The sequence below is a fragment of the Sminthopsis crassicaudata genome, chromosome 5 (genome assembly GCF_048593235.1).
Source record: "Sminthopsis crassicaudata isolate SCR6 chromosome 5, ASM4859323v1, whole genome shotgun sequence".
Classification (NCBI taxonomy): domain Eukaryota; kingdom Metazoa; phylum Chordata; class Mammalia; order Dasyuromorphia; family Dasyuridae; genus Sminthopsis; species Sminthopsis crassicaudata.
Genome location: NC_133621.1, coordinates 103,174,828 through 103,200,928, shown reverse-complemented (window position 1 = coordinate 103,200,928; position 26,101 = coordinate 103,174,828). Strand labels below are relative to the sequence as shown.

Genomic DNA, 26,101 nt, shown 5'->3' with positions numbered 1-26,101 from the left:
GGTGGGATGTAGAATGGGGGGAGGGGAGAGTAATAAGAAGCTAGGTAGTTCAGTGAATATAGAGTGCTGGGCCTGGAGCCAGGAAGACTTGAATTCTAATGCAGCCTGGGCAGGTCACTTAAACTTTGTTTGCTTTATTCTACTGGAGAAGGAAATGATAAATTATTCCAGTATCTTTACCAAGAAAACCCCATGGTTTTCAAGAAGAGTCAGATATGACTGAACAACAGGAATAATAATGATAATGATAATAACTAACATTTATATAACACTTACTGTGTGCCAGACATTGTGTTAAGCGCTTTGCAATTATTATCTCATTTGATAAAGTAAGGGAATGCCTTGTTGCTTTGAAGGCCTAGTTAAGATTAGATTACATTTGCAGTGGATCCAATCATTACAATGTGACTTCTTCACCATTTTAAGATGATTTGATTAGAAGTAGAGAAGGCAGATGGTGTCCAAAGTTGGGGTTTACCAAGGCATGAGCAGCAAAGGAACAGGGATTTCAATAATGGAAGTTAACATAGAATTAAGCTGATTGAAGGATTGAAATTGAGAAGGGAAGAAATTGGCATCAGTAGAGATGATGGCCTGGGAAAATACAAAGGGATAGAGGGATTGAAACTCATAGAACAAAGAATAGGTTTAGGGTTAAGAAGGACACAGGGCAGCGGGATGATTTCAGAAGGGCCTGGAGAGACTTACATGAACTGATGCTGTGAAATAAGCAGGACCAGGAGATCATTATATACTTCAACAACGATATTATATGAAGATAAATTCTGATGAATGTGGCCCTCTTCAACAATGAGATGAACCAAATCAGTTCCAATAGAGCAGTAATGAACTGAACAGGCTACACTCAGCGAAAGAACTCTGGGAGTTGTCTATGAACCGCTACATAGAATTCCTAGTCCCTCTATTTTTGTCCACCTGTATTTTTTAGTTTCTTCACAGACTAATTGTACACTGTCTCAAAGTCTTATTCTTTTTGTACAGCAAAACAATTGTTTGGTCAAGAATACATATTTAAAAAAAGAAAAAAGACACAGGGAAAGATGAAGTGATGGGCTTTTGTCATATAAAAGGCTTTCATATTCTGGAAATGATATTAGAGAGCAAGAGACAGTTTAACTTGTCCTACTAGATCATTGTATTAGAAGAAAAGAAGCATGACATTATTAGGAGAATGTGCAATTAACAGGAAAGGATGACCAGAAATGCATTTGTCATCCAGGGAGACCTTAGTCTCTGTCATAATTAGAATATGGAAGGAGCATAAAAGAAAGCTACACAAAAGAGAATTTTAATTTTGTTAATATGAGTCTGGAATTCTGGAGGTATAGTGACACTGATGAAAAGAACTGGACTGTATTATTAGTGAGGTAGAGTTGAGATCAATAGGTATGAGACAATGGCATCGGTGCTTGAGAAGAAAGGAGTTATTTACTCTTAGGAAATCTAGGAATTCAGTAATAATAGAGAGTGGGAAGTTAAGAGGGAATGGGCCAGTTTATAGAGAAAGAACTCTGGTAGAGAAGTCTTGGGTATGACTTGGTGATTACAGGGCTGAGCTTTTATTGTTGCTGGGTGGATTTGGTTGGGCAGTGATAAACCTCTATTGGGTAGTTATGATTTTGGCTACATCAGACCTATCCACAGTAGTCTCCTTATATAACTTACAGACTTTACACATGGCTTCATAGACTACTTATATTTGAGGGAAATAATTAAAGATACATTCTATCTAGATACTTTATGTTTTTATATGATGTCTTAGAATAATCATAAATTATTTTAAAAGTATATTAAATCCTAAGTTATATTTTTTAAAGTATGTGCTTTCTTGCTTTGCTATATATCTAATTCAAGCAACAGAATGCTTAGCATGAGCAAGGCTTTCTTAATGTTAGGGATACAAAGACAAAAAAAAAAAACAACACAGTTCTGACTATTAAGGTACTCCCTTATTGGGAAATGTGATCTATTCACAAAAGTAAATAAATATAAGATACAGTACCAACAACTCATTGAATCTTTAGTGTTAATTTTGAGAGTATAGTTGAGAATATATTCTAGTTATATTTTAGAGGAAGATGGCCAACTCCCAAAAGTGGGAGATAAAGCATTGAAATTGAAAAGCATCTAATATTATAGTTTGAGTAGAATACAGTTTCCAAAGAGTAATATAAATATCTATAGAAAGGTTGAGTTAGATATGAATGAAGCAACTGAACAAGAATGAAGTATATAAGAAATAGCTTATCTAGCCCAGATCTTTAATAGTGGTATGAAAAAGACATGCTGATGCCTCTATGACTTCAAACTTGTTAAGATTAGATTTAGAATATTTCTAACTTTCTCTTATCAAGTCATACTTTTATTGTGTATTATTTTTGAAAATTAACTCATTCATCTTAGGAGACAAAATGTGAGGAAGTAACAATGTAAAGGCAAAAAGCATGAATAAAACATTTTCAAATAAATTATTAGTCAATCCAGTATGGGCAGTTAAAAATATTTGAAGGGATTTATGTGTGTAGTTAGCTCATCCTGTACCTTTCTGCTATCCTTTCAATTTCTTTTTTCCTTACTTTAAAAATAAATTGATGCCTTTGGGTGTTGTTTAACTTTATTTACATCAATTGTTTCCCAATATACACTCTTCCCCTGTTATTTCCTCCTTTGTAGTTTCCCTGGAAACAATAACACTTAAGCAAAATCCACCATCTACTGACCAAGCAAACAATTCTTTTAGCTTATACATAGTCTGTACCTAAAGTTCCATTATTCCCTACTGAAAGGAGTAATGTATATATCAGTCTCTTTTCTGTCATATACTTTTTTATATTGAAGCAGTTTCTGTTTTTTACCTCTGTTATCTGATTAATGGATTTCATGTGCAGTCTAAAATATATTGTGACTCTTGTTTTTAATTGATTCTAAAACATCTTCATTCAAGATCAGAGAATGATTTCCTAGTTGCAATTCGAGGATCAAATCTGTACAATCTACATGTAGACTTATGCCATTGTGCTGATCTGAAGAATCTTAATCTTTTTAGTTTATTCTCATATGGAATGTTCTTTACCTTCTGAGTATTCTTTCCACTTGCTATTATCTCTCTCAAGGAATCAACCAAAATTGTACATAGTAGTACATATGTAAATTTATCTTGGTGGTTTTAAAATATGTTATATGAATTTTTGTCCTTGTTTGCAAAAAGAAAAAGAAAAAAATTGCCCTTCCTGTTTTGCTTCATAGATTTGCTGGTTGATAGAGGATGAGGCAGTCTGGGATTGAATATTAATTGCAGATAATTTGTGAGGTAGATAATTTATATGTGGGTAATTGAAAAGCTACTTGGTTTTATAATCAAGAGATATTCTTTTAGAAGCACTTTCTCACATAAACTCCTCATCTTTAGTTAGAGGAGTAACAAATTGTGACTGATTTTTAAAAAATCATTTCTGCACTGATAAATCTAAATTAGATTACTGAAGAGATAATTTTGAAATTTTCCTTAATTTGAAAACTACTTAGCTATGAAGAAACAGAGTATCCAAACCTAGAAACACTGAAAATATTCATAATATTGTTTATTATGAGCAAACATATCTTAAAAGACTTAAGTTTTGTCAGCCTTCAGAGAATAGCTTTCAGAGTCACTAATGTCTGAGTGTGTAAACCCATTGTTTAAATAAAACTAATATTTTTCTTCTTTCTCATTTGTGCTACAACAGAAGAAACCCAATCACTCTGAAGATCTATTTAATGATGAGCATCGAGAGAGGCATGAGGTGGAAATGTTGGCTAAGAAGTTGGAAGCAAAATATGTGAGTATTGTTATTCCATGGATGAAGATGGATATTTTCCTTATTTGCTTGCTTGCTTGGTGGGCTTCAGATAAATTTGGAATTACAGCTTATAAATATTTCTGTTTAGCCTTGGTGTCTGTGCCTTGCTTTTGAGTAATTGAGTGATCAAATGAACATTGGAGATACTGTTTTACTTTGAACTTTGTGGTTACCAAAGGCTATGTCAGCTTTGAAAAACTTCTCAGGAAATTGAGTGGATAACCATCAATTGGGGAATGGCTGAATAAGTTATGTTATGAATGTAATGGAATACTATTGTTCTACAAGAAATGATAGAAAGACTTACATGAATTGATACTAAGTGAAGTGAGCAGAACCAGGAGAACATTGTACATGGCAACAGGAAGTTTATATGGTGATCAACTAGGATAGATTTAGCTCTTCTCAACAGTAGTAATCCAAGACTAATTCCAATTGACTTGAGACGGAAAATGCTATCTGCATCCAGAGAAAGAACTATGGAGACCAAATGTAGGTTGAAGCATATTATTTTCATCCTTTTTATGTTGTTGTTATTTTGTTTTTTTCTTTCTTATGGTTTTTCTGTTTTATTCTTTCCGAACATAACTCACATTGAAATATGTTAAAAATTGATTGTACATGTATAACTTATATCAAACTGCTTGCTGTCTTGGAGGGGGGAAAATTGGAACTCAAAATCTTATAAAAATAAATATTGAAAACCATCTTTACTTGTAATTGGAAAAATAATATGCCATTAAAATAACATTTAAAAAAGAAATAAAAATCTCTCCAGGAACAGGAAATGTTAGCTCTATCCCCAGTCTAGTCACACATAGAACTATAGAATTTAAAATTAGGGGGAAGTTTGGAGGTTTTTTAGTCTAACCATCACATTTTATTTGTAGTATTCATATGCTTTTTTAAAAATAGCACTTTATTTTTCCAAATACAAAGATAGCTTTCAATATTCACCCTTGTAAGCCTTGCATTTCAAATTTTTCTCCCTCTCTCCCCCCTTCTCAAGACAGCATGCAATTTGATATAAGTTAAACATGTGGAGCACTTATATTCTTGAAAGGATAGTCAATTTAAAAAAAAAAAAGGATAGTTAATACTCTTGTCTAATAATTTTTCCTTCTGATAGTGGCTGAGTGGGGATATTCAAAAATATGTGGTTAAACTGGGATGTCAAGTTTTGGGCTGAAGTTTGCTTTTCCTTTTGGAAAAAAGGAGACTGGCAGAGATTATTAGTTATAATTACTTCATGATGTTTAAGTAAATTCAGAATCATGTATCCTCCATGATCTGTTTTTTCTACTATATGATGCCACTTCCTAGTACTTCTTTTCATCTAGTATATCTTGCCTGCTAATACTTGTGTCCTGAATCGCTTGTTATTCTTCCCTCATGGTGCATTGTGATAAATGTTGTGTTATGCAGTTCAAAGGGATGGCAGTGAGAGTTGAGAAGGGAATTTGAGAGTGTTAAATAAATAGAACCTATAAAGAGGTTTCACATCAACTGTGGTAATGGCCTCATAAAAGTGGAAGGAAGATATATAGGGTATATTCAGTTTGGAAGGTGGTGCTGGTGTAGATCTTCTAGTTAATTTTTTTTTTTTTTTTTTTTTTTTTTGGTGATGCTGGTATTAAGCTTCATATGTTGTCCAAAACATTCAGAAGGCAGGGTTTTTTTGGGGGAAGGGGGGTTTAGGGCAGAGGCTGGCATCCTCAGCAAATAAGAAGCTGTTGTTTGAACTAGAGAAGAAGTTAGCAAAAGTAGATCGGCAGATTAGTCATTTGCAAAAGAATCTCGTCTCCCTTGCTATAAATGCTATAGGAAGAAAGGATATAATCCAACCTTAGATTGTTCATTAGAATCATAGTATTAGAAGGGACCTCAAAGAAGTTGAGCTGTGGTAAAAGTAATGATAGGATAAAGTGAACAATCTCCTGTCCAGTTTGTGTGTTTTTTCTGTGCTGTCTTGTTTTATGTCCTATTTCCATTTTGTTGTTTTTAGAATAAGATAATGCTATTGTTAATAAATAATAACAAATGTTACTGTAAATAGAATAAAGAGAAAAGGCGCACTATAGCTGTTGGAGACTTAATTCTTATAATATGATAGACATAATTGCTCTACATAAAATTAATTTGATATTTTCCATTTCAGAAAATTTCCTGTTAAAAAAAAGTTTGTTCCCTAATTAGTCTTTGCAGTACTATAAGAAAGGAATGTGATTCCTTGTACCAATCTGATTGTAAAGCTTAATCTTAAGTAGAGCTGCCTTGTATAGCTGCTGCTGAAGAATCATTACCTGTGTTGTTGTCAGGAACTTTTCCCTAAAGTAACAAATGGAATGCTTCAGTGATACAAAGGGGAATGTATTCTTTCAGACCTAAAACTAGAGAAATATGTGATTAGAAGATCTGTTCTCTTGGCTGTTTTATTCTTTTACCTCATTTACATCTACAATGCTGAAAACCATAATGTTCTAGTTTGATATCTTGTTAAATAACTTCTCTACTGCCACAATTATTTATTAGAACTTATGAAAACCCTCAGCACTGTTAATAGTATATGAAGTGTGATAATAAAGTGTCATGACCTGAATTTGGAATTCTTTTTTTGAATTGACTTCAGAGCTTGTGGCACATGAATAGATTCTGTGTGATAAATTGTCAACTTTAAGAGAGCATTTGATTTTTCTAAAGAGCCAAAGGAATTTTGTAGCCAAATCTGATGATTCAAGAAAATAATCAAATAAAAAAGAGTTGTGCAATCATAAATTAATATGATTTTCTTTGGCTCACAAACCATCTCTGAGGGCAGTTCCAAAATTTAAAAAAAATGACTATATCGGGCAGCTAGGTAGCTTAGTGGATAAAACACCAGCCCTGTGGCCTGATTTGCTGGGATGATTACATTTTGTGGGGGGAGGGAGGAAGATAAGCCTTTCAATCAGTAGATCAACCAGAGTTTTCAAGTACCTACCTTGTACCTACCAAACATAAAGAATCTTTCCTCTCAAGGAGTTTATGTTATTTTTGTTTATAATATATTTTTTAATTTTTGTTTGGCATGTGGACCCCAACAATTACAATCTTTTTCAAATACAAGGAACATCAGAAAAAGAAATTATATATGAAGCAATGAATCTCTATTATGCAGAACTCCCCACCCCCTTAAATAAAAAAGATAAATTTAGCACATATGGTCCAAGGCTGCCCCATTTTTCTTTCTTTTCTCTGAACTTTCTTATTCTCTCTTTTACATATTTAAAAAAAAAATTCTCTTTTTTTTTTCTGGCATCACTATCATTAGTTTTCTTTTTTTCCTTTTCCTTTCCTTGCAAAAACAAAGATATAAAACCCTCAAACCAGAATCCTTTCTTATAACCCCAAAAAAGTAGTCAAGCAGAGCAAGTCCATACATTTGTAACTTAAAGTGTATTTCTCATTCTTTACTTCTAATCTATTACCCTTCTGTCAGGAGGTGGAAAGCTTGCTTTATTTTAATACTCTGAAGGTCATGGTTAGCCATTGCATTGATTCGAATTCTTGATTTTTTTTTTTAAATTCAGAACTTAAAATGCCTCTCCAAAATCACATAGGTGTAGTAGAACAGAGAATTTGTTATGAAACTATGAATGTCCATTTCATACTATTTGCTTTTTTAAAAGTACTTTATCAATTCTACGTGTTTCTATTAAAACTACTCTGTGCTTTCTTCTGAACTTCTGTTTACTTATCTGTATCTTTTTGTTGTTGCTGTTGTCAGTCATGTCTGACTCTTTGTGACCCTGTGGAATTTTCTTGGCAAACATATTGGAGTGGTTTGCCCTTTTCTTCTCCAATTCACTTAGAGATGGAGAAACTGGATCTTACTAACTCCAGATGTGTTCTACCCATTGCACCACCTAGTTACAATGTTTAAATGGCTTTTTTTTTTTTTTTTTTAATAACTATTGCTAACCATACCATTAAAGACTAAAGGGAAAAAAACGCAATAACTTTGTAACAAACAAACATAGGCAGAGTTAAAGGCAGTTGAATTTGGTCTCAAAATGAAGGTAAAACATCTGTCCTTCTAATCTTAACCTGACTGTGGCCATTGCGACTGTTGGGGTAGGGGGAGGAAGATCATGAAGAAACCAGTGCAGTTAAGAAAACTGTTTATTGATGGCTTGAATTGCAAATCTATAGATGATAAAGAGAAAACTTTGAAAAATAAGACACTCACAGAATGTGGGGTAATGAGGCAAACAAAACATTCCAGGGATTTTGACTTCGTGACTTATTTTTATGCAGAGAGATAGGTGCTGCAATATATACACAGCCACCTAAGGTTGATGGACATGTAACTGGACCAAAAATAGCTATTTCTAAACTTCTAGTACACTTGTAACTATGAAAAAAAGTATTTGTTGGTGGCATTAAAGAAGACACGGAAAAACATAATTTAAGAGACTTCATCAAAAAGTATGGTATGACACCTGTCAGATTGGCTAAAATGACAGGGAAAGGTAATGCAGAATGTTGGAGGGGATGTGGGAAAACAGGGACACTGATACATTGTTGGTGGAATTGTGAATACATCCAGCCATTCTGAAGAGCAGTTTGGAATTATGCTCAAAAAGTTATCAAACTGTGCATATCCTTTGACCCAGCAGTGTTGCTACTGGGTTTGTATCCCAAAGAGATCTTAAAGAAGGGAAAGGGACCTGTATGTGCAAGAATGTTTGTGGCAGCCCTCTTTGTGGTGGCCAGAAACTGGAAACTACGTGGATGCCCATCCATTGGAGAATGGCTGAATAAATTGTGGTATATGAATATTATGGAATATTATTGTTCTGTAAGAAATGACCAACAGATTGATTTCAGAAAGGCCTGGAGAGACTTATATGAACTGATGCTGAGTGAAATGAGCAGGACTAGGAGATCATTATATACTTCAACAACAATACTATATGATGATCAATTCTGATGGATGTGGCCCTCTCCAACAATGAGATAAACCAAATCGGTTCCAATAGAGCAGTAATGAACTAAACCAGCTACACCCAGCAAAAGAACTCTGGGAGATGATTATGAATCACTACATAGAATTCCCAATCCCTCTAATTTTGTCTGCCTGCATTTTGGATTTCCTTCACAGGCTAATTATACACATTTTCAAAGTCCAATTCTTTTTGTACAGCAAAACAACTGTTTGGACATGTATATATATATTGCATTTAATTTATACTCTAACATGTATTGGTCAACCTGCCATCTGGGGAGGGGAGAAGGAGGGGAAAAATAGGAACAAAAGGTTTGGCAAGTGTCACTGTTGTAAAATTACCCATGCATATATCTGGTAAATAAAAACTATTAAAATTAAAAATATATATATGGTATGATTGAAACCATAGAAGTTAAGCAAGATTGGCTGAGTAGAAAGCAAGGATTTGCTTTTGCAATTTTTGATAATCGTGATATACTTAACAGAGTTTTTATTCAGAAATGTAATATTGATGGACATAACTGTGAATTGAAAAAGGCTCTTTCAAAGTAAGAGATTTAGTCTGCTAGCTTACAAATTGGTTATGGCAGTGGTTTGGGTAATTTTCTGGGTTGTATAGGGGACTTTGACATAGAAACTCTGATAGAAAAAGTGATAATAGTGATGGCAATGGTGGTTGCAGTAGTAGCAGAGGCAATTGTGTTGGTAGAGATTGGTGAATATAATGGGTTTGGTGGAGATAGTGGCAATTAGGACGTGTCCCAGAAATGTTAGTAGAAGGAGTTTGGTGATGGTGGAGAAAATTTTAGCAATAGTAATTCTGATGTCAGCAGGAATTGTAATGATTTTGAAATTAAGAGTGGATAATTAAATTACGGACTTATAAAAGGAGACATTTTTAGTGGAAAAAGCCCAGGTGGCCCCAAGATAGCAGTTATGGATCTAGTGGTGGGAAATGGTGGAAACTGAATAAAAGGTTCTAAAAACTTATCAGATGGAGGCTACAGTTTTTAGCAGGAGAATGAGTTGTCGAGAACCTTCAGATTACTTTGACAGTCATCTCAAATGCATTAGATAAACTTCAAAAATCTTCCAATTATCCATAGTCAGAAAAATTACTTCTCCTTAGACAGGAAATTCTTATTAGGACTTGTCAGACATAGTTTGCAAAAAATACAATTGTTGATTAATATATCAACTCCTATGTATGTATATATATCTATATCTATATATATATTCCTAAAGTCATTTATGTGTTGTAGTTTTGTTTTTTCTTTTCATTGCATCAGGTATTTCCCCCTGTAAATTGTGATAGTAGTACCAAAAAAAAAAAATTAAGGACTTTTTAAACTTAAAAAACAAAGCAAATCTATAAAATGGTCTATCTAAAAATATATTCATGTTTCTGTATTACTTCTCTGTCAGGAGTTGGGTTTAATATTTCATGATAGCTTTTCTGGATTTGATTGGTCATTGCATTAATCATAGTGTTTGAGCCTTTCATAGTTTTTCTTTACATTGTTTCTAATCTTTAACTGTTCTGGTTCTTTTTACTTCACTCTTTTTCTCATAATACTTATAGTTCTTTGAAATTTATCATTTTGCATGGTGCAGTACTTTGTTAAATTTATATACCTTAATTTGCTCAGCCTTTCCCCAATTGTCTTAGAGATGATCTAAGATCCATTTTTTTTTTTTTTTATTCCTCTTTCAATGCTTTCTTCAGTTTAGTTCAGTGCTTGTTGTCCTTCATTCTTGAAGTGTACCAAAATGACATTATTATGTCAGAGTCAAGATGCAATGTGTCTGACTGGGTATATATAGTGTGTCAGATGAATATGAGCTCAGAAGGCTCTACCAGAGCTCAGACACAATAGTCCATATGAACATTTATAGTGGAGATGTCTCTAAATTTGTGCTGCACTTTTTTTTTTTTTTTGAGCTATTGCAGTTCTGCTTTGCTCATGAGTATAGCACTTTTTTTGAAGACACGCTATGTGGGAGTTGGTCCTATGCCAGTGTCTCCCATGGTTCATAATTGATTCCAGAGTTCTTCAGAGAGACCTTGAGAATTTCCTTATATCTCTTCTTCTGATCTTTATGTGAATGCTTGCTTTGAGTGAATTCTCTATAAAATATCTTAGACAAACATATGTTTGCCTAAAACGTAGTGTGGCCACCCCATCAGAGTTGCACTCTCTACAGTAGAGTTTGAATCTTTGGCAATTCAACTCAAGAAAGGACTTCTGTGTCTGATACTTTATCTTGCGAGGTGATCTTCAGAATCTTGATAAGTCAATTCAAATGGAAGTGATTAAGTTTCCTGGCATGGTACTTATGTACTATTCAGGTTTCACAGGCATACAAAAAATGACCCCAGTGGTTCTGTAACTTTAAGTTTGGTAGGCAATCTACTCTTCTCTCCTACACCTTCCTTCAGAAGCTCCTAAACACCGAGGTAGTTCTGGCAGTGCATGCCTCAGCTTCATCTGTGTGTACATCCCTGGAAAGTACACTGGCAATGTAAGTTAACTTATTCACGGCACTCAGAATTTCTCCATTTGCTCTAATTGATAGTTCCATGTGTGGATGGTTATGCTACTACTAGTTGATGGATAGCCTTTTGCTTTTTTGGTATTAATTGTAGACCAAAATTAGCATAGGCAATAGAGAATTGTTCCATAATTTTTTGCATTTCAGCCTTATGCGCTGCATAGAGTGTATAATCATTTGCAAACAGAAGGTTGTGCACCAACTTTGTCCACTTCATTCTTGACTTGTAACCTTTTCAGGTTAAATAATTTACTTTCATTGTGTAACTGACCTTGATGCTGTTTTCATCCCTATTGAGGATTTCCAACAACATCACTGAAAACATCATGCTAAAAAAGCATGGGAACAAGCACATAGTCCTGCTTCACTCCACCGGTGACAGGGAAAGTGTGAGAACATCATCCATTATCTATAACTAGGGTAAGCATGCCATCATGAAGTGGGTATTCTGATGAATTTTTCTGGGCAACCAAATTTTGCCATGATTTTTCTCAAATCCTAATAACTCAGTGTCACAGATCTTTATTAGATTGGCAAGTGTTATGTACAGATTTCTGTTCAGCTCCTGTCATTTCTTCTTGAATTGTCAAGTAGTAAACCTATCAGCTGATCCTCTGCCTTTCTGAAGCCACATTAGCTCTCCATCCAGACAAAGGATGAATCTATTAAGGAAGAATTGGTCTCAGGCCATGGAAGAATTCAAAAAAGATTTTGAAAACTAGGAGAGAGGTAGAAGAAAAATTGGGAGTAGAAATGAGAGTGATGCAAGTAAATCATGAAAAAACAATCAGCAGCTTGGTGAGATACACACAGATACACAAACACACACACACACACACACACACACACACATACACACACAGTGAAGAAATAACAACTTGAAAATCAATAGGGCACTTGATGAAAGAAATACAAAAAGCCAATGAGGAAAAGAATGGCCATAAAAGTAGAATTGGCCAAATGTTTCAAAGAGGCACGAAAATTCACTTGAAAGAAAAAAATTCCTTCAAAAGTAGAATTGGACAGATGAAAAAGGAGGAGGTACGAAAGCTCACTGATGAAAATAATTCCTTAATATTTAGAATTAAGCAAGTCATAAAATCATTAATGTGGAATCAAGAAACAAAACAAAACCAAAAGAGTGAAAAAAAAAATAGAAGACTGTGAAATATCGCATTGGAACAATAACTGATCTAGAAGATAGATCTAGGAAAGATAATTGAAAAATTTTTGGACTACCACAGTGAAAATAAAAGAGCCAAGACATCACCTTTCAAGAAATTATCAAGGACAACTATGCTGATATTCTAGAACCAGAGGCTAAAACAAAAATTGAAGGAACCTACTGATCACTTCTTGAAAGATATCCCAAAACGAAGAGGGAGACAGACAGACAAATAGGGATTGAGAGGGGTGAGGGGAAAGATAGGTTGAATAGAAATATATTTAGTAATTATAAATATGAAAAAATTTATGAAGCAAGCTTCTCTAATAATAATCTTATTTCTCAAATGAGAACTGAGTCAAACTTATAAAAAGGAGAGCCACTTCCAGTTTTTAATGATCAAAAGATATGAACAGTTTTCAAAGGAAGTAATCAAATCTATAGCAATATGAAAAAATTCTCTAAATCACTGTTGATTGGAGAAATGCAAATTAATTCTGAGGCATTAACTCTTTACCTATTAGATTGACTAATATAAAATAAATTGGCTAATATAATATAAAAATGTATAATATAATATAATATAAAAAAAAGTAAATAGACAACAAAACTACAGTAGTGGGAGATCTCAACCTTGCATTCTCAGAATTAGATAAATCAAACCACAAAACTGTAATGTAATGTCTGCCAAAACCCTCCCCCAAACCAAAAAATCCCAAATTGCTTGTGTTGAGACTTGAAACCTTATTGCTAGCTTACATTGGACCTCAGGTTCTAGTGGTAGCTTGCATTCAGTATTTATATTTTTTATATTTATATTTTTAATAAAATATTTTGCTTATTCATTTCTAAAGCTTTATATTCAAAGTTATATTTTTATACTTTAGTGAATGTATTACTTTATTAATATGGTAAGTTCTTCATCAAAGCTGTCTGCAACACATCTATTTTTTGCTTTTAAACACTTGAGGATCAAACTAGAGTACTGGAGGTCTTTTTTTAAGTTCTTAATCTTTTGTGGATGTTATTGTATCATATTCAGTTACATAATCTTAAATGTCTGTGAAATCTCATGATTAAATTGTGATAAAATTTCTGTTGCCTTTAGAATCATATATAAATTCTTTAAGCTTTTTATAAAATAAGTTTTTATTGGTATTTTCTATGTCTTATATCATCATAGTATTCTACGTACCACTCAATCTCTCTAGGCCATATGACAAATAGTAATTTTTTTTAGGAGAAAAAAATCGGCACAACTAAATAATATATTGAAAAAGGCTAAACAACATGTGCATTATGTGATAACTTAATAGGAGTAGGTTGAAGGTGAGTCTGTAATGTTCGGGCTGCCAAAATGTAATGTCCAGGCTAGCTTTCTGCAGATCCTTCCTACAGGCTTTGGTCTCAGCAGGACAGACACCACAAAAATGGTCAAGAATATAGTAGATTCTTTATTCTGGCCCAGTCTTGATCTTAGTGCAAGAGGCATGAGAGCCACCATGAGGATGGTCAAGGATAGAATGACTAAGACAGTCCTTAGCCTTTATATACCTTATTGTAATTACATTATTACAGCATACTGATTATGTGTGAACTTAGAGAACCATTACATCACCATACTAAGTACTAAGTATATATGTGAACTACAGAATCATCATCTCATTAAATCCACTGAGTTAATACCTTGTTTCAAGTATACTTCTATAGAGTTCTGGCCCTCTACATGTGTCCTTTTATATTGTGTATAGTTACTGTGTATAGTTTTCTTGGCTTTGTTTACTTTTAACTCTGTATCAGTTTATGTGGATCTTTTCATACTTCTCTATATTCATCACATATTTCATTTCTTACAGTATAGCAATATTCTATTAAATTCATGTGAAACAATTTGTTTAGCTGTTCCCCCAAGTGTTGGGGCACCTACTTTGTATCCAGTTCTTAACTAACACAAAAACTGTTACTATAAATTTTTGGAATATATGGGAACTTTTTTTCTTCTCAACAGCTTCTTTGGGTATAAGTCCATTAATGCAGTCTCTGGCTCAAAGATAATGGACATTTTAATTCCAAAATGCTTGTACTAACTATTTCATAGCTCCATGAACAAGATATTGGTGTTCTTGTCTTTCTGTACTCCTTCCAACATCGACTATTATTGGTTTTTTTTTTAATCATATTTGCCAATTTGTATAATGTGAAGTAAAACCTCAAGGTGTTTTCGTTTTGTGTGTGTGTGTGTTTTGTTTTGATTTGCATTTTTCTCATTAGTGATTTGGAATATTTTCTTCAAGTTGCCATGACTACTTTGCATTTTTTCTTTTCAGAACTAGTTGTTCATGTCCTTTTACATTTATGTACTGAGGAATGACACATACACATATACATACACATATATACATGTGTATACATACACATACACACATTGTATATTAACTATTTCCCTATCTTGACTGTCAAACCCTTGTCTGAGAAATTTTGTCCCCAATCACTTGCCATTTTATTGTAAGGCATTAATATTGTCTGTGCAGAAGTTTTTCAGTTTCAAATACAGTTATGTTTTTTACTTCCAGTAATTTCCTCAAGAATACATTTCTTACACATAGCTAGAAGTGTATGCTCTGTTTCTCTTTTAATTTTTTTTATAGCATAATTGTCAATATTGAGATGTCATTCAATTTAGAATATATTATGGCATAAGATGTTGTTCAAGCCCCATTTCTGCCAAACTGCTTTCCGGGTTTCCCAGCAATTTTGGTCAAATAGGGAATATTTCAATGGATAATATATATTTGCATTTTATCAGATACTGCAAAATGTAGTTTCCCTGATTATCCCTTTCAATTAGATCTACTTTTCTTTTCTTTTTTTTTTTCTTTTTCTTTTTTTTTTTTTTTTTTTTTGAGATCTTTATTTCTACTGCTGCCTTTTTTTTTTAGTGCAAATGAAACATACTAGTGCGTTAGCCCTTTAACTGCAGGTGCATTTTTCTGTTTCAAGTGTATAAATAATATATTGTTAGACTTTGGTTTCTAATTCATTCTCCTATCTGCTTCCATTTTATAGGTGAATTCATCCTAACCACATTCACAATTATAATCACTTTGTCTATCCCTCTATCCCATATTCTTCTGTTTCTTGCTTTCTTTTATTCTGACCCTTCTCAAGTCTATTTTGTTTCTAATTATTGCCTTCCTTAATCTATCCTCTTTTATCCTCTCACTTTACCCTTTATTCTCCTTCCCTCCTGTAGAGGGCTGGAGCTATCCTATTTCTCTTTTGGGTAAATTACATTTCTCTACTCAACTGAATATGTATATACTGTTCTCTCTGAACCAATTCTGATGTGAGTGAAGTTCAAGCATTGCCTGTCCCTCCCCCCCAGCCTCCATCCTATCTTCCATTCCACTATAAAATCTCTTCCTTGTGTGACTTTTTTTATGTGAGAAAATATTCTTCATTCTACCTCTCCTTTCCCCCTTCTCCCAGTGCATACTTTATCATCCTGTTTTTCTTGGAGTTCATTCAACATAATTAACTCACATCCATACCCTATTAACTGCCCTGATAATGATAAAGATCTTAGGAGTTACATGCCTCAATTTTCCATACAGGAATTAGAGACCCCTATAATTATGCTTTCATTTTTACCTTTTTTTTCTTGAGTCTTTTGTTTGGATGCTAGATTTTCTATTTAGCTGTTTATTTTCATCAGGGGAGTTTTAATATTAAGAGTATATTCAGAAATCCATTATTCATTTCTAAAGCTTTATATACAAAGTTATATTTTTATACTTTAGTGAATGTATTACTTTATTAATATGGTAAGTTCTCCATGTTTAAAATGAGTCATCTATTTCATTAAATATTTACTTTCCCTGAAAGGTTGTACTTAGTTTTTCTGTATAACCTATGTCCTTTACTTTCCAAAATATCATCTTCCAAGTCTTCTGTTTTGTTTTGGTGCTACCAAGCTGCTAGAGCTTATTTTTTCCTGACAGTGACTCTATGATATCTGAATTGTTTCTGTCAGGTTCTTGCAGTATATTCTCCTTTAATTAGGAGTTTTGGAATTTGGGTATAATATTATTGGAAGTTTTCATTCTGGAATCTTTTCCAGGAAGTGATCAGTGGATTCTGTCAATTTCTGTCTTACCATTTGGATCTAAGATATTGGAGTAGTTTTCCTTAATAATTTCTTAAAGTTTGATGTTTATGCTGTTTTGTAGTGTTTTGATCATGACGCAAATAGCTCAGTAATTTTAAAATTATCTTTCCATAACCTATTTTCCATGTTATTTTTTTCCAGATATTTCACATTTTCTTAAATTTTTTTCCATTTTTAAAAATTGATTTTATTGTTCCTTAATGTCTTATGGGTTGTTAGCTTCTACTTGCACAAGTCTAATTTTTAAAGAATTATTTTCTTACTAGGCATTGACCAATATCTTACACCTTCCACAATAAGGTTGAAATGGATTCATGATTTAGATATAAAGGGTGATATAATAAGCAAATTAGAAGAACAAAAGATAGACTACCTCTCAGATCTGTGGGGAAAGTATAAACAATTTTCAGATGAAATTAAAACCAGTTTAGTCATATGAAAAAAATGCTCTAAATCACTATTGATTGGAGAAATGCAATTAAGAGAACTTTGAGGTACAAATTAATTCCTCTCAGATTGGCTAAGATGACAGTAAAAGAAAATGATGAATGTTGGAAGAGATGTGGGAAAACTAGGACACTAATATGTTGTTGGTGAAGTTGTGGATGAAACAACTACTCTGGAGAGCAATTTGGAACTATGCCCAAAGGGCTATCAAACTGCATTACTTGGTCTGTATCCCAAAGAGATCATAAAAAGAGGGAAAAGAAAGTATTTTTTGGAAGTTCTTTTCTTCAGTGAATTTTTGTACCTCTTTTTCAGTTGTTCTATTCTATTTTTTAAGGTATTGTTTTCATTTTTTTTCTGCCTCTAAGCTGTTGATTCTCTTTTCATGATTTTTATGGGCCATTCTTAATTTCTTCCTTTAATTTTTTTCCTCTACCACTTTTAATTCATTCTTTAACTTTTCTAGGAATTCTTGTTATACTTAGGTCCCATGAGCCTTTTTCTTTGAAGCTTTGTTTGCAGTTATTTTCACACTGTTTTTTCTGAATTTGTCTAATCCTTCATGGCACTAAAGTAATTTTTTATGATGAGGTTTTTGTTTTTCTATTTTTTTTTTCTAACTTATTTCTTGATGTCAAACTTTGTTAAAGTTGGGCTTTGCATACCTAGTGGAAGGGAGACAATCTCCCAATGTTAGGCTTTTTGTGCTGCTATTTTTCAGAGCTAGTTTTTGGTGCTTCTAAGGTGATATGATCCTGGGAGAAGCATAGAGGCATAGCCACTGCTCTTTAGGTCTGCATTCTGGTCTTTAACTAAGGAGGGCCTTAGCTCAAACTCTCCTTGTCTTGGAACTGCTGGTGGGTGCCCCTGTTTCCTTGTGACCTACCCCCAGCACTTCTCTGTACCTTGGAACTTGATCCAGAACTGTGGATGGACCAAAGAGTTGCAAATCAGTGTTAGCTCTATCCAGTATCAACAAAGGGTCTCCTGTAATCTTTCTAACCAGTTGTTGACTCTCCCCACCCCCCATTCCCATCTCTGAGCTGATAATCTCTGAAACTGCTGCTGCTTGTTACTACAACTATTGTTGCTGCTGTAGCATGTCCAGGCTCCAGACACTCTGGTGACAGAAATTTCTCTTGCTGACCTAAATTTTCTTAACTTGGAAAATTTTCTTAGCTTGACCTTTTGTGTGACTCTGCCACTCTAAAATTTGATTTATGGTGTTATATTGAAATTGTTTGGAGGGGAATGTTTAGCAATTTTGATTTTGTTGCCCTAGTCTATCATCTTGGATTTCTGAATATATTCTTAACAAGCCAGATCCTCTCAGAAGTGTACATAAATCTACTACATTTTGAATTCTTAGGTAAGAACATAGAAAGACATGTGAGTATAATATCTACAATGAACTATATCATAATCTTTGGGTAGAGAAAGGATAGATCAGAAAGCACTATTCAAAACCAGTCTGAATTTTGATCACAGATTACAGATTTAGAGGATCACTTCATACTATCAGATAACTGATGATAAAAAGTATCTTCTCAAGATGTAGAAACATGCTGGAGTACATTTGAAAGATCTGGTATGTAATACTTATAGCAGTCAAATTTCAGGACAGTGCAAGAGGAAAATCAAATTTTTAGGTGTTAATCCAGGATAATAAAGCAGAATAATGACTGCTTGGGTCAAAGGGTATGCACATTTTTTTTTTTAAATAACTTTTTAATAACATAAGCCTGTGTAATTTTTTACAATATTATCCCTTGCACTCACTTCTATTCTGACTTTTCCCTTCCCTCCCTCCACTCCCTCCCCTAGATGGCAAGCAGTCTTATACATGTTAAATATGATATAGTATATCCTAGATACAACAGTTCTCTTGTTGCTCAGGGAGAATTGGATTCAGAAAGTAAATATAACCTGGGAAGAAAAACAAAAATGCAAACAGTTTACGCTCATTTCCCAGTATTCCTTCTCTGGGTGTAGCTGCTTCTGTCCATCATTGATCAATTAGAACTGAGTTAGATCTTCTCTTTGTCGAAGATAGCCACTTCCATCAGAATACATCCTCATACAGTATTGTTGTTGAAGTATATAATGATCTCCTGGTTCTGCTCGTTTCACTCAGCATCAGTTCATGTAAGTCTCTCCAAGCGTCTCTGTATTCATCCTGCTGGTCATTTCTTACAGAACAATAATATTCCATAACATTCATAGGGTATGCACAGTTTTATAGCCCTTTGGGCATAATGGACAACATTTTCCACCAAAAGTCCTTTAGAGTTACCTTGGATCATTGTATTGTTGAGAATAGTCAATGTCATTCACAATTGCTTGTCTTACAATATTGTTGTTACTTTGTACATAGTACTTTTACTTTGAATCATCTTATGGAAGTCTTTCCAGCATGTCATACTTTATTCAGCCTTTCTCGAGTTGATGGGCCTTCCTTCAATTTTCATTTCTTTGCCCCCCAAAAGAACTTCTATACGGAATATGCCAGTTTTTATAATTTTTATGCTCTATCATTTTGATGCATAAATATGTATACACACACACAGAGTTGATATATTCATTGTGATACTAAAATTTTAGCAAAGTATTTTCTCAGTTTATTTTTATTAGGTCTGTGTTTGCTGTTGCTTTGCTAAGACATGATTGCTACCTCTGCCTTTTTTTAAATTTAAAGTGAAATAAATTATCAAGTGATTTATTTTAACTCTAATGTTGCAAGTGTTTTTTTCTTGTAAACAACTTTTGTTAAATTTTGATTTGTAAATCATTCTATCCACTTCCATTTTTGTGGGTGAGTTCATCCCCATGTTTACAGTTATGAGTTTATATATGACTTGTTAACTGTATTTCCCGCTGTCCTATTCTATTATACTTTTGCTTCTTTTTTCCTTCCTCTTTAAAAGTTTATTTTGCTTTTGTGCATTCCCTTTTATAATCCATCTTTCATTTTATCCCCTCTCCCCTTCACTTTTTTTCTCTCCTCATTTTCTATTGGCTAAGATAAATTTCCATGCTTAATTGGAAGTATATATATTTTCTCCCTTGTAACCAGTTCAAATGAGACTGAGGTTTAAATGTCTTTTGTACCTCATTACTGCCCCCTCTCCACTGTGTAACTTTTGTACACCCCATTTATGTGAGGTAATTTCTGGACATTATTCTTTCCCACTCTTCTATTCTTTTGAGATAATTAAATAGGCCCCCTGTATAATTGGTTCCTTTTTAGACGCCTAGTGATGATAAAGTTTTAAGGTATTACCTGAGTCATTTCTTCATATAGATTTAAACCTGATTTAGTTCATAATTTCTCACGCATGTTTACTTTTTTATGTTTCTCTTGAGTCTTCTTTATATTTTAAATTTTCTACTCATTTCTGATCTTAAGAAATGCTTCAAAATCCTTAAGTATAAAATAATTAAAGATATATTTTCCCTCTGTAGGATTATACTTAGTTTTGCAGGAAAGGTTATTTCTTATTGCAAAGCTACATTCTTTGCCTTCCAAGTTCTCTTTTCATTGATGTTGTGGCTACTAAATCATTTGTCCTGACCGTGACTCCTCAGTACTTGAATTCCACTTTTTTTAATGACTGCTTACAGTAATTTTTTCTTGTCCCATAAGCTCCGAATATTTATTGGTCATAATAATAATAATATGATTGGTCATAATAATGTAGGAGGAGCAATAGCAGCAGAAGTTAATGCTATGCCTTTTGAGATGGACATTTGAAAATGAAACAGGAGTTTTTACTCCTTTTGTGGTTGAAAAAATCCCCATCAATCTGTGGGGAAGAGACATTTTACAGCAGATAGGATTACAAATAAGCACTTCGGCTTTTTAGGCAGGGCTGTGCTGTTTAAGGCCTATCTGCACTCTCACCGGTTCCTATTCAGTGGAAGACTGATTCACCAGTGTGGGTAGAACAGTGGCCCTTAAGAAGTGATAAAATTCAGGTCTTATTAGACATAGTGCAAGAACAACTTGACCAAGGACACTTGCGGCCTTCTCTAAGTCCTTGGAATTCCCCAGTATTTGTGGTGAAAAAGAAATCTGGAAAATGGAGGATGTTAACTGATCTAAGAAGAGTAAATGAACAGATGGAAACTGAGCATTCTTCAGTATGGACTTCCATTTCCTACTCAGTTGCCAAGAGAATGGCCTCTTTGGGTTATAGACATTAAGGATTGTTTCTATTCTATCCCTCTAGATAAGGAGGATATGAAAAGATTTGCTTTTTCAGTGCCTAGTGTTAATTTGGCTGAGCCTTATAAAAGATATGAATGGACAGTTTTGCCACAGGGAATGAAAAACAGCCCTACTATGTGCCAAATGTATGTTGCTGCTGCTCTTGCTCCAATAAGAAAAGCATTTCCAAAAGTAATATTGTTACATTATATGGATGATATTTCGGGATGTGCACCTGAGGAACAAATGTTAGAAGCATGGCTACAAAAGACCATGGAAACACTAAAGTACTACAAACTGCATATAGCTCCAGAAAAAATTCAAAGACATGCTCCTTTTCAATATTTAGGATATGAAGTATATTCTAAGACACTCACAGTACAAAAGCTTTCTTTAAGAACAGAGAAATTGGACACCTTAAATTGTTTCCAAAAATTAATAGGAGATATCCAATGAATGCATCCAGTGTTAGGCTTAACTACCAATCAATTGCAACCTCTATATGACATTTTAAGGGTAGACAGTGCTTTAAATTCACCATGCCAGCTTACAAAAGCACAAGAGGCTTTGAGAGAAGTTGAACTGGCTTTATCCAATATGGTTGAAAGAGTCACTCAAAAATCCTTGGAAATATCAGTTTTTTGCTATAAAAGAGGCACACACAGCAGTCCTTCATCAAGGAGACAGTGTGATTGAATGGGTGGATCTCCCAGCACAACCAGAACAAAGCCTTACTCCTTACCCAGTGCTTGTGGCTAGAATTTTATTAAAGGCTATTAAGAGAGTAGTGCAATTATCTGGGATAAGTCCTGAAAAAATATAACATTCTGTACTAACGCACAAATTAATGTATGCTGTGAGACCATCCCAGAATGGTAAATTTTATTGGCCACAGCTCCAGATTTTGCCCATGGATCTCCATTAAAGATAACCCGGCTACTACATAATTGGCAATGGATTTTTGAAGAAAAGGTTTCTAAGGTTCCTCTTAAAGGACCAACAATCTTTACATACGCCTCCAAAGAAAATATTTATGCTGTATACTCTCATGATTTAACCATAAAGAGAGTAATCAGAACTCCTTTTCAGTCCACTCAGCAGAATGAATTATTTGCTATCATGCTAGCTCTTACTTATTACCCAGGAGACATAAATATAATTTCTGATTCAGCCTATTCAGTAGGTGTAGTACAAAGAATTGCCACGGCCCAAATAAAATTTACAGCCTCTAATATTTATCAGCTCTTTAAGGAACTTCAAGAGCAAGTGAGAAAACATCCAGGCAAGATTTATATCTTGCATGTCCACTCACATAGTGGACTTCCAGGTCCTATTTTTGATGGAAATTCAAGGGCAGATAGCCTTTTAACTATGTTAGCCAGTACTCCTTTATTTCAGGAAGCAGCACAAGAATCTCATTTTAAATATCATAAAGCTGCTTGAGCTTTACGTTTACAATTTGGAATAATAAGAGAGGAAGCTAGGAGCATAGTAAAAAGCTGTACAGCTTGCCTTCCTTTCCACGCTCCTACACTCCCTCCAAGGAAGAATCCTCGTGGTTTGAGACCCAATTAAATCTGGCAAATGGATGTGGCCCATTATAAATCTTTTGGTCCGTCTGTCTTTTATCCACGTGGTGGTAGATACCTTTTCAGGATTCACTTTTGCAGTGCCAACAGCAAAAGAGACAGCCCGAGTGGTCACTGAATTCCTTATCCAAGCATTTGCAATTATGGGTGTGCCACAAGAAATAAAAACAGATAATGGACCTGCATGTACTTCTAAACATTTTGCGCACTTTTGTGTGCAGTATAAGATTTACATACCACTGGCATACCCTTTAATCCTCAAGGTCAGGCAATAGTAGAGAGAAGAAACAGAGACATTAAGACACTCCTCCAAAAACAAAAGAAAGGGGGGGAGCCACAGGTAACCCTAGAGAACTTCTAAATTTAGTTCTCTGTACCGTTAATTTTTAAATTTTTGACAAAGATGCACTGGCTCCAGCAGACAGGGTTTTATAACCCACCAGAAGGGCAGTGTCCAGTGCAAGCAGCTCCACTGTCCTTAGATAATCGCCAGATGATGTAGAGAGATCCAGAAAGTGTTGAATGGAAGGGACCAGATAGATTAACTGCTTAGGGGAGGGTTTGCTTATATTTCTTCAAATGGAGAAGGAGTCAGATGGGTGCCAATGAATCGTATTTACCTTGTCTATCAGAGAGAGACAGAAAAAGAGAAAAACCTCAAAACAAAGAAGATCTAAAAAACATCTGACACTGAAAGAACATGGCTGATAAGAAGATTGTTAAAGGACTTGAAAACCAGCAGAGATCATTGGATTCCTTGAGATGAAAAATTGTTGATGAAGACTATTGTAGGACTTTAAAAACTTGTATGGATTCATGGAATATGAACTAATGGACAATGGACTTATGGACATGTATATTCTCAATTTATGATTATTTGATCATGTTATTTGTTACATGACTTCTAGCATGTGTTATGTTACTATGTATTTATGTAATTTATGTAATTATGTGTAATACCTCCCATATTGATGGATTTATGTTTCAAGACCACCCTATGTTCTAAATCAAAAGAAAGGGGGAGATGTTAGGATTACAAGGTGATAACTCAGGTTGTCTAAACAATTCTCTAGCTCAGAATTTATACCTTTGGTTCAGGTCTTTGAAAGGAGTTTGCACCTTTGGACTTCTGGGGGAGAGTTTACATGTTTAAAGGAGTTTGCACCGTTAAGAGAAGCAAGTTCATTGGTCGAAGTATTTCCTGCAAGCCCCGTTGAGTTCTCACTAGCCCAATCTCTGCTAGGATAAAAGAGGAGGGCAGTCGGGCAAGGAGAGGCTAGTCTGGGACAGAGTTGGGACGGCAGTCTGGAAGGAGAGAGTCTGGCTGGAGGCTCCAGAAGCTTCCCAAGAAACCTGCTCACAGAGAAAAGATTATACAGAAAAGAGATCTCCTCTCAGAGAAGGATTATAACTTAGAGACGACAGGAACTTTACAATAATATTCCCAAGAGTTTTAATTTGGGGGGTTCTTTCAGGAGATTACTAGTGAAATCTTTCAATTTTTGCTTTGCCTTTTTGTTCTAAGATATCTAGGCAGTTTTGCTTTATAATTTCTTAAAATATCTAGATTGATGTTCATTGACTGTTCATCTCTTTCAGGTAGTCCAATAATTCTTAAGTTTTTTTTTTTCAATTTGTTTTCCATATCAGTTATTTTTTGTATGTGATATTTCATGTTTTCTGTCCTCCCTAACCCCAGGTTTGGGTGTGTTTTTTTTGCTTTTTATTTTTACTTTGTTTTATTATTCCTTATGCCTCATAGAGTCATTAATTTTTATTTGGCCAAATCTGATTTTTAAGAAGTTATTTTCTTTAGTAAAGTTTTGCACTTTATTTACTAAACAGTTAATTATTTTTAAACCTATTTTCCCATTGTTTCCACTTGGCATTTAAAATAATTTTTTTTTTTTGGCTTTTTAACTACAGGAATTTTTCTGGAGGTATTGCGATCTGCATTTTAATTTGAGGAATACTTGTGGATATTTTCTGGTCCTTTTCTTTGTTTCTCAAGTTTCTTAGTCACCTTACTAGTTCTTTCTGGTTCAGTTGTTTCTGTTTGTTGCTCATTCTTCCAGCTTGTTTATTGACTTTGGACTTTATTTTAGTTCTAAGCTCTGTATAGTTTGGAGGGATTGTTTGGCTTCCCACTGATGCTGCCTTCCATGGTTTGCTCCTGTCTAGTCCCTGTCCCCAGTGTTGGCTAACCTCTCTGAGGTTCTAAGCTGCTCTGGGCTGGAAGAATGACTCACTGTGACTTTCTTTTATCTTTTTAAATCAGAATTTGGTCTGTCCAGCCAGTGGGCTGCTCACAAAATCATTTGCATATGGCAGTGATGAGCTAAAACCTAGGTACAACAACCTCCCTTCAATTCTATAAGTTGATAATTTTGATCAAATTTTCTGTAAATTTTTTTCTTTCTGGGCAGAGCCAAGATGATAACAGGCAGGAAGTTGCCTGAATTCTCTTTCCAGTTTCCTTTGAAACTCTAAATCAAGCCACAAAATGACTGCTGGTGTGACAGAATCTACCAAAAGACAGAAACAATTTTATAGCCTAAGATAATTTAGAAGGATTGAAGGAAAGGGCTGTCTTACTTGAGTAAAATAAGGGCATAGCCCTATACAGGTGGTATCCAGGAATGCCTGTAGAAGATCCTAATCCCACATATCAGCAACTAAAGCCCAGGGTTTTAGATCAGGGGACCAGTGAGTGGCACAGTGGTCAGCTGTGAGGTCTTCTACTCTAACAAGCTACTAGCCCTGGGGCCCTTGAAACAAGTGGGCTCCCAACCTCAAATGCAGGAAATCAATAATCAGGCCCTGAGCCCAAGAAACTTGAGATAGTGTCCCCAGGAACAGAGCTCAATTTTAAAAGTCATGAAATAGGAGAAAAAAAATTAGCAAAACAAATAAAAACCCTAGCTATAGAAAACTATTATGGCAACAGGGAAGATCAAAACATAATTTCAGAACAGGACAATAGTTTTACAATACCTATATGAGAAGCTTCAAAGAGAAATATGAATTGGTCTTAGGCCCAAAAAGTCCTCATAGAAGAGCTCAAAAAGGATTTAAAAAATCAAATAAGAGGGGGCAGCTAAGTGGTGCAGTGGATAGAGTAC

At 34.4% G+C, this 26,101-nt stretch overlaps 1 protein-coding gene across 1 annotated transcript in view; it reads left to right on the top strand.

The window, feature by feature from the left end:
• The window catches only part of UBN2 (ubinuclein 2), a 106,847-nt gene that overhangs the window by 6,739 nt on the left and 74,007 nt on the right, over nucleotides 1-26,101 (top strand). The window contains 1 exon segment of the mRNA XM_074267778.1: nucleotides 3,747-3,839. Coding sequence (XP_074123879.1) covers nucleotides 3,747-3,839 — 93 coding nt within the window.